Source organism: Saimiri boliviensis, chromosome 9, assembly GCF_048565385.1.
Source record: "Saimiri boliviensis isolate mSaiBol1 chromosome 9, mSaiBol1.pri, whole genome shotgun sequence".
Lineage (NCBI taxonomy): Eukaryota > Metazoa > Chordata > Mammalia > Primates > Cebidae > Saimiri > Saimiri boliviensis.
In genome coordinates, this window is record NC_133457.1 from 99,835,631 (window position 1) to 99,849,828 (window position 14,198).

Below are 14,198 nucleotides of genomic sequence, written 5' to 3' on the forward strand. Positions count from 1 at the left end.
CCTGCACATGTGGCCAGTGGTTTTCATACAAACCAGAAAACACCAACAATGGTAAGAAACATGTCTTCCAGGTCGGGCACAGTGGCTCGCACCTGTAATCCCGGCACTTTGAGAGGCCAAGATAGGTGGATCATCTGAGATCAGAAGTTCGAGACCAGCCTGACCAACATGGTGAAACCCCGCCTCTACTAAAAATACAAAAATTACACTTTGGGAGGCTGAGGCGGGTGGATCACGAGGTCAAGAAATCGAGACCATCCTGGTCAACATGGTGAAACCCCGACTCTACTAAAAATACAAAAATTAGCTGGGCCTGGTGGCGCATGCCTGTAGTCCCAGCTACTTGGGAGGCTGAGGCAGGAGAACTGCTTGAACCCAGGAGGCGGAGGTTGCGGTGAGCTGAGATCGCGCCATTGCACTCCAGCCTGGGTAACGAGCGAAACTCCATCTCAAAACAAACAAACAAACAAACAAACAAACAAACAAAAATTAGCTGGGTGTGGTGGCATGCGCCTATAATCCCAGCTACTTGGGGGACTGAGGCAGGAAAATCACTAGAACCCAGGAGGCGGAGGTTGCAGTGAGTCTAGATCATGCCACCGCATTCCAGCCTGGGTGACAAGAGCGAAACTCTGTCTCAAAAAAAAAAAAAAAGAAACAAAGAAACAAGTCCTCCAGAGGTTGCAGTGAGCTGAGATCAGACCACTGCACTCTAGCCTGGGCAACAGAGCAAGACTCCATCTCAAAATAAAAAAAAAGAAAAGAAAAAAGAAAGAAACAAATCCTCCAGAGAAAAGGACAGTATACACTCAAGGGGAACATGATATCTTTCTACACCAGGCCTATTTCTCTAAATCCCACCCTAAATGTTAGATCTAGTCCTTCAAGCTCCAGTTAGAGCCCAAGAGAAAAATTTACAAGCTGAAGCCAGGCTCCTCTATTATTGCTCCTCATGCCAATAGCCACTCCTACCTTCAGGTCAATGATCCCACTCTTCTGCACTGGGAGGTAGGTGACCCGAAAGCCCTCAGCTTCCAGTGAACGGCAGGAGTCCAAGACACATTTGTGTTCTGTCTGGGTGGTGATCAAGTGCTTTTTGCGTGATCTGTAGAACCGGGCCACCCCCTAGAAATTGGTGGGGGTAGATGGAAGGAGAACATACTCAGAGAGACAGCAAAGACTTTGATCTCATTTGTAAAGAAAAAGTGGGCAAGAACAGTATGCTCCAACACCAGTTCTCTGATACGAACTGAGTATCATATAATTCAATTCTGAGGCTAACACCCCAGACTTAGTGAAAACCCCATGAGTTAAGGGCTCAATTGCACAGGACTGCCCCTAATTCAGATGCCAGATATAAATCCCAGGTCTCTTGAGCTACCCATACTCTGCCCAGCCAACTACAAATTCAGGGCTTCCTGAACGCCCCTCAAGTTCAATAATTCATTAGAATAACTAATATTTGTACAAAACCACAGAATGTACAACACCAGTGAATCTTCATGTAAACTATGAACTTTGGGTGATAATGATGTATCAATATCAGTTCATCAATTGGAACAAATGTATCACTTGATGGAGGATACTAATAATGGCAGAAGGCTGTGCATGCCTGAGGGCAGGGCATATATGGAAAATTTCTGTACCTTCCTTTCAATTGCTGTGAACCTAAAACTGCTATAAAAAATAAAGTCTACTGAAATAACAATAGTATACAGATTAATGTAATTAGTTAAAAATCTGGAGAAATATACAGCAAATTAACAGTGATAGGCCGGGCACGGTGGCTCAAGCCTGTAATCCCAGCACTTTGGGAGGCCGAGGCGGGTGGATCAGGAGGTCGAGAGATCGAGACCATCCTGGTCAACATGGTGAAACCCCGTCTCTACTAAAAATACAAAAAATTAGCTGGGCATGGCGGCACGTGCCTGTAATCCCAGCTACTCAGGAGGCTGAGGCAGGAGAATTGCCTGAACCCAGGAGGCGGAGGTTGCGGTGAGCCGAGATCGCGCCATTGCACTCCAGCCTGGGTAACAAGAGCGAAACTCCGTCTCAAAAAAAAAAAAAAAAAAAAAAACAAAAAACAGTGATTATGTTTTTAGAGAGTTCTACTCTATATTCCTGGAAGATTTATGTTTCATTCATTAAACCAGTATTTAGCACCTATAATATGCCAAGTGATTTTCTTTTATTTTTTATTTTTTATTTTTTTTATTTTTTTTTTTAAGACGGAGTTTCACTCTTGTTACCCAGGCTGGAGTGCAATGGCGCGATCTCGGCTCACCTCAACCTCCGCCTCCTGGGTTCAGGCAATTCTCCTGCCTCAGCCTCCTGAGTAGCTGGGATTATAGGCACGCACCACCATGCCCAGCTAATTTTTTGTATTTTTAGTAGAGACGGGGTTTCACCATGTTGACCAGGTTGGTCTCGATCTCTCGACCTCGTGATCCACCCGCCTCGGCCTCCCAAAGTGCTGGGATTACAGGCTTGAGCCACCGCGCCCGGCCTTGCCAAGTGATTTTCTAAAAAAAAAAACAAAAACAACAAAAAAACAAAGTCTTGGCCGGGCGCGGTGGCTCAAGCCTGTAATCCCAGCACTTTGGGAGGCCGAGGCGGGTGGATCACGAGGTCAAGAGATCGAGACCATCCTGGTCAACATGGTGAAACCCCGTCTCTACTAAAAATACAAAAAATTAGCTGGGCATGGTGGCACGTGCCTGTAATCCCAGCTACTCAGGAGGCTGAGGCAGGAGAATTGCCTGAACCCAGGAGGCGGAGGTTGCGGTGAGCCGAGATCGTGCCATTGCACTCCAGCCTGGGTTAACAAGAGCGAAACTCCGTCTCAGAAAAAAAAAAAAAAAAAAAAAAAAAAAAAAAAAACAAAAAAAAACAAAGTCTTGCTCTGTAGCCAGGCTGGAGTGAAGTGGCACTATCTTGGCTCACTGCAACAACTTCCATCTCTGAGGTTCAAGCAATTCTCCTGCATCAGCCTTCTGAGTAGCTGGGACTACAGGCGCCCGCCACCATGCCCCGCTAATTTTTGTATTTTTAGTAGAGATAGTATTTCACCATATTGGCCAGGCTGGTCTCGAACTCCTGACCTTGTGATCTGCCTGCCTCAGCTTCCCAAAGTGCTGGAAATACAGGCATGAGCCACTGCGCCTGGCCACCAAGTGATTTTCCTTTTTTTTTTTTGAGATGGAGTTTCACTCTTGTTACCCAGCCTGGAATGCAATGGCACGATCTTGGCTCACCACAACCTCCGCTTCCTGGGTTCAAGCAATTCTGCCTCAGCCTCTGGAGTAGCTGGGACTACAGGCATGTGCCACCATATCCAGCTAATTTTTGTATTTTTAGTAGAGACAGGGTTTCACCATGTTGACCAGGATGGTCTCGATCTCCTGACCTCGTGATTCACCCGCCTCAGCCTCCCAAAGTGCTGGGATTACAGGCGTGAGCCACCGCACCCGGCCCACCAAGTGATTTTCTAGGTGCCAGCCATATAACAGTAAACAAGTCATGAGTATGTGTTACTTTTAATATCAGAAGAAACAATAGGGCCGGGCGCGGTGGCTCAAGCCTATAATCCTAGCACTTTGGGAGGCCGAGGCAGGTGGATCATGAGGTCAAGAGATCGAGACCATCCTGGTCAACATGGTGAAACCCTGTCTCTACTAAAAATACAAAAAATTAGCTGGGCATGGTGGCACGTGTCTGTAATCCCAGCTACTCAGGAGGCTGAGGCAGGAGAATTGCCTGAACCCAGGAGGTGGTGGAGGTTGCTGTGAGCCAAGATCGTGCCATTGCATTCCAGCCTGGGTAACAAGAGCGAAACTCCGTCTCAAAAAAAAAAAAAAAAAAGAAAAAAGAAACAATAAAGGTACGTTTAAGAATTCCTGGATTTTCAACTATTACAAGAAAATTAAGAACCATTCATCTCATTTAAGAAAAAAAAAAAAAAAGGGTCCAGGTGTAGTGGCTCAGGCCAGTAATCCCAGTACTTTGGGAGGCCAAGTCGGCTGAATCGCCTAAGGCCAAGAATTAGGCAGGCACAACAGCAGGTGCCTGTAGTCAGAGCCACTCAGAAGGCTGAGGCAGGAGAATCACTTGAACCCAGAAGACAGAGATTGCAGTGAGCCAAGACCATGCCATTGCACTCTAGCCTGGGCAACAGAGCGAGATTCCATCTCAAAAAAAAAAAGGGAAAAAAGGGCTGGATGCAGTAGTGGCTCGCCTATAATCCTACCACTTTGGGAGGCTAAAGCAGGAGGATCGCTTGAGCTCATGATTTCGAGACCAGCTGGGCATGGTGGTACACATCTGTACTCCCAGCTACTCAGGAGGATCACCCGAGCCCAAGAGTTCAAGGCTGTGGTGAGCTGAGATCTGGCCAATGCACTTCAGCCTGGGTGACAGCAAGACCCTGTCTCAAAAAAGAGAAAAATTAAAAAAAAAGGGGGGGGACCAGGAGCAGTGGTTCACACTTGCAATCTCAGCACTTTGGGAGGCCAAGGCAAGTGGATCACTTAAGGTCAGGAGTTCGAGACCAGCCTGGCCAACATGATGAAACCATGTCAATACTAAAAATACAAAAATTAGCCGGGGTGGTGGTTGGCACCTGCAATCCCAGCAGCTCGGAGGCTAAGACAGGAGAATCACCTGAACCTGGGATGCAGAGGTTGCAATGAGCAGAGATTCTGCCACTGCACGCCAGCCTGGGTGACAGAGCGAGACTTCATTTCAAAAAAAAAAAAAAATTCACACATATGTACAATTTTTTACATATATATATATACATACATACCTGAAACAATGCTAAACAAAATTAGTTTACAATTAACAGGATAAGGCTGGGTGCAGTGGCTCACACCTGTAATCCCAGCACTTTGGGAGGCCAAGGTGGGCAGATCACCTGAGGTCATGAGTTCGAGACCAGCCTGGCCAACATGAGGAAAGCCCGGCTCTACTAAAAATACAAAAATTAGCTGGGCATGGTGACAGGCACCTCTAATCTCAGCTACTTGGGAGGCTGAGGCAGGAGAATCACTTGAACCCTGGAGGCAGAGGTTGCAGTGAGACAATATTGCACCACTGCACTCCAGCCTGGGAGAGAGTGCGAGTGAGACTCCCTCTCAAAAAAAAAAAAAGAATTAACACTATCAACTTTGTAGAACAGGATCAGGGATTAGGACTCCTGGGGGAAGGAGAGGAAGATTTACAGTTCATTTTATTTTATTAATTTTATTTTTATTAATTTATTTTTTGAGACAGTCTTGTTCTGTCACCCAGGCTAGAGGGCAGTGGCTCGATCTCAGCTCATTGCAACCTCTGCCTCCCAAGTTCAAGCAATTCTCTTGTCTCAGCCTCCGAAGTAGCTGAGACTACAAGTGTGCACCACCATGCCTGGCTAATTTTTTTGTATCTTTCAGTAGACACAGGGTTTCGCCATGTTGCCCTGGGTGGCCTCCAACTCCTGAGCTCAGACAACCTGCCTGCCTCGGGTTCCCAAAGTGCTGCCTTGGGTTCCCAAAGTGCTAGGATTACAGACATGACCAACTGCACCTGGCCTAAATTTCATTTTAAATATTTCCATTGGTTTGGAAAAAACACACCATATGTGACAGAATCATTTTTCAAAAATTAAAGTTGAAAGAAAGTACATCTACCCCCAGAGCTTACAAAAGACTATTACATTTAGCAGAATATAAAGCCAGGTACAGTGGCTCAAGCCTGTAATCCCAGAACTTTGGGAGGCAAAGGCAGGAGGATCACTTGAGCCCAGGAGTTCAAGACCAGCCTGGGCAACATAGTGAGACCCCATCTCTAAAAAAGTAAAATTAAAAAATTAGCCAGGTGTAGGCCGGGCGTGGTGGCTCAAGCCTGTAATCCCAGCACTTTGGGAGGCCGAGGTGGGTGGATCACGAGGTCAAGAGATCGAGACCATCCCGGTCAACATGGTGAAACCCCGCCTCTACTAAAAATACAAAAAATTTAGCTGGGCATGGTGGCACGTGCCTGTAATCCCAGCTACTGAGGAGGCTGAGGCAGGAGAATTGCCTGAACCCAGGAGGCAGAGGTTGCAGTGAGCCGAGATCGTACCATTGCACTCCAGCCTGGGTAACAAGAGCGAAACTCCGTCTCAAAAAAAAAAAAAAAAAAATTAGCCAGGTGTCATAGCACACGCCTGTAGGCCTATAGCTACCTTGGGAGGCTAAGATGAGGGGATCTCTTGAGGCCAGGAATTCAAGGTTGCAGTGAGCTGTGAATGTGCCACTGCACCTCAGCCTGGGAGACAGAGTGAGACCTTGTCTCTTTTGTGTGTGTGTGACAGAGTCTGACTCTGTCCCCCAGGCTGGAGTGCAATTGTGTGATCTCGGCTTACCTCACTGCAACCTCCGCCTCCCAGGTTCAAGCAATACTCCTGCCTCAGCCTTCTGAGTAGTTGGGATTATAGGCGCCTACCACTATGGCTGGCTAATTTTTATATTTTTAGTAGAGACAGGTTTCACCATGTAGGTTAGGCTGGTCTCAAACTCTTGACCTCAGGTGATGCACCCGCCTCGGCCTCCCAAAGTGCTTGGGATTACAGGTGTGAAAAACTGGGCCCTCATGAGACTCAGCCTTATAAAAAATAGATAAATAAAATAAAGCAGAATATTAAGCCATATAGGCCAAAATTATAACTATGTAAAAATAGTCTGTTCACAAGGATAAGGAACACAAAAGGAAAACTTCTATAATTGACTTATACTCTATTTTATCCCAAAAAATATTTACATCAGGAATGTAAAAATGGTTGGGGATGGTGAGGGTAGTTCAAAATGTTACACTTGTTTATAAAAATTTAATTTAAATGGTATTTCACCACCCACCCATCTTATTTTATCTCAGTTACCCATGATGTAGAATTCTTTAATAACTTACAGATTATTTTACTCGATGCATTATCACGATTAAAAGAAACACTATCACAGCTACTCTTAGCGATCCTGTAGGTATGGAATCTCTGGAGACTTCCAAAGCAAATATTTTCAAGGTTTTGAAAATACTCTTCATTTCAGAAACCGTCTGCACCTTTGGAGAGACCTTCACCCTGACTCTCTGGTCCCTGCAGTCCCAAGGAAGGATGCCTTCTTGCTGATCAGGCAGAGTGCTGATGACTCTGGAGCCTGTCCTAGGACTCCTACATTCAGGCCAAGGTCGAAGAAACCAACACTAGCAGCGCAGTTCAGAGTCAAAGACGAGAGTGAGTAGAGCCAGAGTTCAACCTACAGCAAGCCACAGTTTCTCCAAGCCTTGGCATTTACTCAAGTACTCCTGGCAACCAGGCCCAGTGAGGAATGTGATTATGTTCTATGAAACACCAACATGACTGTCAGGACTCCATGTGCAAGCCTGGACCCAGAAAGTCTAAAGTCCTGCCTACCTCGGCTGATCACCCCTGATCGCCCTGTGGAGCTATGCCAAGCCCCCAACCCCCAACCTTGTAAGATAACTACTCTTATCCCACCCGCCAATGTAACTGAACTTATCGTAATGTATACTCCTTGCCCCTACCCCTACCACTGTAACTGATCTTACTCTGTAACTTTTCCACTGACCACCCCAAACCTATAAAACCAACTCCTATCCCACTGCCCTTCGCTGATGCCCTTTTCGGCCTCAGCCCACCTGCACCCAGGTGAATAAACAGCCGTATTGCTCACACAAAGCCTGTTTGGGGGGTCTCTTCATTCAAAGCACTGTTTTTTGTTTTTTTTTTTTTGAGATGGAGTTTCGCTCTTGTTACCCAGGCTGGAGTGCAATGGCGCAATCTCGGCTCACCGCAACCTCCGCCTCCTGGGTTCAGGCAATTCTCCTGCCTCAGCCTCCTGAGTAGCTGGGATTACAGGCATGCGCCACCATGCCCAGCTAGTTTTTTGTATTTTTTTTTTTTAGTAGAGACGGGGTTTCACCATGTTGACCAGGATGGTCTCGATCTCTCGACCTCGTGATCCACCGGCCTCGGCCTCCCAAAGTGCTGGGATTACAGGCTTGAGCCACCGCGCCTGGCTCAAAGCACTGTTTTTAACAGTAACTACTAAAAGTAGCATTTTGCTTCCATTAGCACCAAAGATTTTTTTATGTATGAAGTATAAAATGATACCCATAACAGGTGACCATGTGAATACCTGCAAAGGGCACCACAAAGACAAGCACTTCAAAATGGAGACATCTAAAGAAACAGGAGGAACTTGCTGCAAACAAATCTGATCTGAAAGAAAAAGGAAGGCTGAGAGGAGGGCAGCCCTAAAATCACACACATAACTCACTGTTACTAGATAAAAAGAAAAGAGAAAAGGTTCAATCACCATTATTCACTCTCTGAAGTAACTGCCAGACAAAAAAAAAACAATTGGTTAATGGCCTGAGGGCCACCTCCTCTGCTATCCAACTACCTCATTCAACTCAGACCAATAGGAGCAAATACTTAAGAAAGAGTAGATTGTAAAGGGTTAAGGGAAGCAACAAATCAGAAATAGTGTAAGCCTTCTCTTCACAACAGGGTGGGATTGGGTGGCTAGGAAATTCATATACGAATCCAAATGATGGAGGGACACTATCTCCCAGGTCAGAAAAGCCCAGATATGCCCTCTGGTTCCCTTCTCTTACCTTAATTGCTATGTTGTTGGATTCAGTAGCACCACTGGTAAAAATGATCTCTCGAGGATCCGCTCCAATCAGAGATGCTACTTGCTGCAAGCCAAGAAACAGAGATATATAATGTCAGTACCCCAGTAGAAATAGAGTGCAGACACAGGTCAGACAGCCCTAGAGCAAGAAGAGCTCCACTGCATTCTACCAAATTGCCCTGGAAGAAGCTACTAGAATCAGATTCTAGTTATATCCCAGATCCAGTCTCATTTTGAGCCGGGTGGAATTTTCCCAAAGTTGGAAAGAAGTCTTCAAATCAAAAATCTTACTGAAGTCTCTTAACAGTCTAATGATTGAGGGCAAAAACAGATTCAAAATGAGACCCCTTAATTCGTGTAGCTAGCTGCTCCAACACTGTGTGACCTTGGACAAGTAAATTAATCTCTCAAGCAGATCTTTCATTTCCTGATTTAAAAGGGGACATATTCAGGCTGGGCATGGTGGCTCATGCCTATAATCCCAGCACTTTGGGAGGCTGAGGTGGGCGGCTCACCTGAGATCAGGAGTTCAAGAGCAGCCTGACCAACATGGAGAAACCCTATCTCTACTAAAAATACAAAATTAGCCAGGCGTGGTGGCGCATGCCTGTAATCCCAGCTACTTGGGAGGCTGAGAGAGGAGACTTGTTTGAACCCAAGAAGCAGAGGTTGTGGTGAGCTGAGACGGTGCCATTGCATTCCAGCCTGGGCAACAAGAGCAAAATTCTGTCTCAAAAAATAATAAATAAATAAACAAATAAAAACATTAATCACGCACGGTGGTGTGTGCCTGTAATTCCAGCTACCTGGGAGGCTGAGGCATGAGACTCATTTGAACCCAGGAGGCTGAGGTTTCAGTGAGCCAAGATTGTGCTACTGCACTCAAGCCTGAGCAACAAGAGTGAAAACTCCATCTCAAACAAACAAACAAAAATGAACTACTGAGCTCTTACTACTTATAGTACTTCTTACTTACAGCTGTTGTGTTAACAAACACTTTACCAGCATTGTTTTATGTAATCCACCCAGTAACACTACAGAGTAGAAACTACTGCAATCTCCATTTTTTTTTTTTTTTTGGGGGGACAGAGTTTCACTCTTGTTACCCAGGCTGGAGTGCAATGGCGCGATCTCGGCTCACTGCAACCTCCGCCTCCTGGGCTCAGGCAATTCTCCTGCCTCAGCCTCCTGAGTAGCTGGGATTACAGGCACGCACCACTACGCCCAGCTAGTTTTTTGTATTTTTAGTAGAGACGGGGTTTCACCATGTTGACCAGGATGGTCTTGATCTCTCGATCTCGTGATCCACCCGCCTCGGCCTCCCAAAGTGCTGGGATTACAGGCTTGAGCCACCGTGCCCGGCCTGCAATCTCCATTTTAAATGTGAGGAAAACAAGTCTTAGAGAAATTAGATAACTTGCCCAAGTCATTTTGCCAGGAAATATGAGAACTAATGAAATGCCTGCAGTCAGTCCAACTCCAGGGCTGCTCTCTGAATCTCTTCCAGAAAGAATCCAACCATTTCTACCTCCACACAGACCTACCAAGAAAGAAATGCCTTCCACAGGCCACTGCCCCTTTCTGACCTCAGAACCTCCCGTGTACTAACCTGGCGAGCACGTTCCATGGCTGCCTCACTCTCCCAGCCATATGCATGTGTCCGGGAGTGTGGGTTCCCATAGTAGTTGACTAGGTAAGGGAGCATGGCATCAAGCACCCGGGGGTCCTAAGCACAACAGAACAGATCAGTTTCCTTCAGCCCATCGTCAATTCAGGTCCCACTCCACCCCTCAGACCTGCCCATCCTGCCTCAAGATACTCTCAACCCCTCAGGCACTGCCTAGAGGAGGCCTCAAACATTCTTTTGTTCCCACAAAAGCACCCACAAAATATCAACCTAATACACTCACACTCACAACCCATCTCAACTTGGATTGTTCTGCCATTCCCTCGGGTAGTCTACAAACACTGCCTTATTCTGACTCTTCTTTCTGCTGGTGTTTCCATTCCTGCCAGGCAACGTGATCTATAAAGGTCTGGGACAGGCCTTGTCACACATTGGTAAAAACTTGCATTAGTCTTTTAGCCCATTTAATACTAGTTCAAGTTCACAGAGTTACTAATGACAGTTCTGCTCATTCCAGAGCCCATGCTTTTAACGACTACTACAGAGCCCATGCTGACGTTATTTGACCAAGGTCAATTGCTGGTGAGCAGTAAAGCTACTGCCACTGGCCTCGAATTTAAGCCTTCCAACTCCTGGTTCGGTGCTTTTTCCAGCACACTTTCATGCCTCTCACTTCTCCAGGGATCCAGCCATTTCCTTGCGTGGTCACATCCATCATTTACTTCCTATAAGCAGCCTTGGGGAAGGCTCCATCCTTACCAAAGGAGTAGTAGCTTGCACATCCATATAGAGAGGTCGCAGCACTGGCCCCGCCTCCGGGGCAGCAGCTGTGTCTGCTGGAACAGCAGACTGAGGAGCACGGTCTCTCACTGAAAAAAATGGAAAGGAGTGGCCAAATAAGACCGAATGTAACTACGAATGCATGGCATCCAAAGGGAAGAAGAAAAAATCTGGCTGGAGGTAAGTGTAAGGGATGCTGGGGTCGAATCTCAATGGAAAGAAAACACCACCAGAGACCTGACACGCTCACTGTAAAAGGAGGTAAAGAAGAGGGAGAGAGGCTTCCTGGAGAGGATGATATTCAAATAGTCTCCTAGGGAGTGGGGAAGGCTCTAAAGGGCAAAGCCATTTAGAAGGAACGGGGAGCCAGAGTAGGTGCAGTCCCTTCCGAAGGTAAGGTCTGCATGGAAGCCCGGAGCAGCATCTGTAACTTGGCCAGGAGCGGTCTGAAGGACGCGCCTCCACGGCTCTGGGGCCCTGTCACGCAGGGTGCGAAGGGTGGTGCACCAGGGTCAACCGTTCGGGGACCCTCCTGAGAAAGTCTGAGGGATGCGTCGTTTGAAAGAAAGTTTGAGAGAAAGGGTCAGAGGGTTTAGCGGTAGGGTGGACAGGAAGGCTCCGGAATATTCAGTCGCGTCGCCGCGCAGGGCTGGGGACAGGTTCGCGCCTCCCGGCAAGCAGGACCCAAGCGTACCGCGCAGGCGCAGCCCCCGAGTGGGCGCCGCAGCCTTCGGCCCTGTAGCCACCGTCACCGCCACTGCCGCCCGCCTCCAAGCGGCTCGGAGCAGCATGATCCCGCTAGCAGAGCCCACCACCCGACGCGGCTGCAGTCCTGGGTCCCAGGCTCCCGGAAGTGCTGCTGCGCGCTCCGGAAACGATTCATCGGGCCGCTAGCGCCCTCCCCGTCGTTTTCCGTGACAGACGTAGAGCTGAGCGACCGAGGCCGCGAGCGAGGTGAGGTATGCGCCGGGCGACGCGCGTCCGGAACGGAGGAGGGTGGTGGAGTCGGGCTACGCGCTGATTTTCCTTCCCAGACTTTCCCTGAGCCCTTGGGCCCACTTCCCAGCCTCCCGCCTCCGTCCCCGCCCGACTCGCGGGCTGGCGACTGGGCCCACACTTTCCTGTCCACCGCACCCCGCAGATGCCGGTGGCCGTGGGTCCCTACGGACAGTCCCAGCCAAGCTGCTTCGACCGCGTCAAGATGGGCTTCGTGATGGGTTGCGCCGTGGGCATGGCGGCCGGGGCGCTCTTCGGCACCTTTTCCTGTCTCAGGTGAGAGGTGCGGGCGGTGATGTCTGGGCAGGGCAACCAGACCTTCCGGCCCTTTGCCATTCGGCCTGGAGCCTGAACAGAGCCTCCTCCTTTACACTTCCCTCGCTGTCCCCTCGCTAAGCCAGGCTCTTTACGAAACTACCTTAAATCTGGAAGGTCAGGTTGTGGAAGTGTCCATTTGAGCTTTAGAATCAAAATGCTTTCTCGCCCTTCCTTCTCATACTGATTCGGTGACTTTAGACAAGTTGGAGACTGGGTTTCCTCTAATGTAGAATGAAGATAGTAGCACCCACCTTACAGAGGTCTAAAAATTCGATCAGCACACTTTGCACAGCATCTGGCACATATTAAGTGCTCAGTAACTGGTTACTACTGTTGCTGTTATTTTTATTTCCAATTGCGCATGGGAAAGAAACTTGTTGAGCGGTTTTACTATTCTGGATACAGGACACAGAAATAAAGCAGATAAACTTTACACTCTGAAGGTCATTTTTACATTTAGAGGCTATTATTGCCATATCTCCACATTGTAAATTGCCATTTACGAGCATTTACTATATGTTAAGCACTGTGCCAAATGCTGTAGCTTTCAAAACAATCCTGTAAATAATGTTGAGATGCGATTTTACGCTTGACATAATGTGTAAATTGCAGAGCTGACTCTTGAACCCCAACCTTATTCCACAATCATTAACACCAAAAAACTGTCTAAAAGACAGATGTCTTTATTGGGTCACATTTAACCTGCAGGCAAAACGAGGCCTAAAAGCTGGTTTCTCTATGTATTTTACACTGCATCTCCTGCCTCTCACAAACTGAAGGCAGTTAATACATTCCTGAAGAATGCCCTGGAGACCCAGGTGGATCTTTTTCCTTTCCATTACCAACCCCGGGTAGTAAGAGATATTTAGTAAGTGGAAAATGAGATGTAGGGGTCGCTAAACTAGTGTTAGCAAAAAATTGGAAAGGGGCAGTTAATACTTTTTCCGGTATTTTTATCAAATAGCCCCATCTTGGTTTCCTTCTCAGGATCGGAATGCGAGGTCGGGAGCTGATGGGCGGCATTGGGAAAACCATGATGCAGAGTGGCGGCACCTTTGGCACATTCATGGCCATCGGGATGGGTATCCGATGCTAACCATGGTTGCCCACTACATCCACCTTTTCCCATCAATCCCAGCCCATGTTCTAATAAAAGAAAGTCTTTGAGTAGTCTCAGTGTCCCTCAGGCATTTTATTCTCTCAGCCTATTATCCAACTTTGCCAAAGATCTTCTGCAGTAGAGATGGACTAATGTAATGACTAGAGTTAGGGTCTCTTTCATAAGGTCTGGCACTCTTTTTTTTTTTTTTTTTGAGACAGAGTCTTAGTCTGTCACCAGGCGCCAGGCTGGAGTGCAATGGCGCGATCTCGGCTCACCGCAACCTCCGCCTCCTGGGTTCAGGCAATTCTCCTGCCTCAGCCTCCTGAGTAGCTGGGATTACAGGCACGTGCCACCATGCCCAGCTAATTTTTTTTTGTTTTTGTTTTTTTTTTTTGTTTTTTTTTTTTGAGATGGAGTTTCGCTCTTGTTACCCAGGCTGGAGTGCAATGGCACAATCTCGGCTCACCGCAACCTCCGCCTCCTGGGTTCAGGCAATTCTCCTGCCTCAGCCTCCTGAGTAGCTGGGATTACAGGCACGTGCCACCATGCCCAGCTAATTTTTTGCATTTTTAGTAGAGACGGGGTTTCACCATGTTGACCAGGATGGTCTCGATCTCTCGACCTCGTGATCCACCCGCCTCGGCCTCCCAAAGTGCTGGGATTACAAGCTTGAGCCACCGCGCCCGGCCTTTTTTTGTATTTT

General features: G+C 47.6%; 2 protein-coding genes across 3 annotated transcripts in view; one reads left to right on the forward strand and one right to left on the reverse strand.

Moving 5' to 3' along the window:
• Nucleotides 1-11,940, reverse strand: part of NFS1 (NFS1 cysteine desulfurase) — a 32,544-nt gene extending 20,604 nt beyond the window's left edge. Inside the window, exons 1-5 of the mRNA XM_010342649.3 lie at nt 11,774-11,940; nt 11,059-11,168; nt 10,282-10,398; nt 8,653-8,736; nt 973-1,125 (exon numbers count right to left, since the gene is read on the reverse strand). Of these exons, the coding sequence (XP_010340951.1) occupies nt 973-1,125; nt 8,653-8,736; nt 10,282-10,398; nt 11,059-11,168; nt 11,774-11,870 (561 nt within the window). The 5' untranslated portion in view covers nt 11,871-11,940. The remainder of the gene's footprint in view (nt 1-972; nt 1,126-8,652; nt 8,737-10,281; nt 10,399-11,058; nt 11,169-11,773) is intronic.
• ROMO1 (reactive oxygen species modulator 1) lies at nt 11,935-13,563 on the forward strand. 2 transcript variants are annotated; one of them, XM_003932022.4, is made up of 3 exons: nt 11,935-12,038; nt 12,221-12,351; nt 13,381-13,563. In XM_003932022.4, exons 2-3 carry the CDS (start codon nt 12,221-12,223, stop codon nt 13,487-13,489), a joined length of 240 nt encoding a protein of 79 aa, XP_003932071.1. In that variant the 5' UTR covers nt 11,935-12,038; the 3' UTR covers nt 13,490-13,563. The 2 variants fall into 2 exon arrangements, with proteins under 2 accessions (XP_003932071.1, XP_010340952.1); XM_010342650.3 differs by having other exon boundaries at nt 11,935-12,033.
• Nucleotides 13,564-14,198: the final 635 nt, after the last annotated feature.

Coding starts and splice junctions, on each gene's coding strand:
- ROMO1 (XM_003932022.4), top strand. CDS start 12,221: ATGCCGGTGGCCGTGGGTCCCTACGGACAGTCCCAGCCAAGCTGCTTC. Junction 12,352..13,380: donor GGCACCTTTTCCTGTCTCAG/GTGAGAGGTGCG, acceptor TTTCCTTCTCAG/GATCGGAATGCGAGGTCGGG.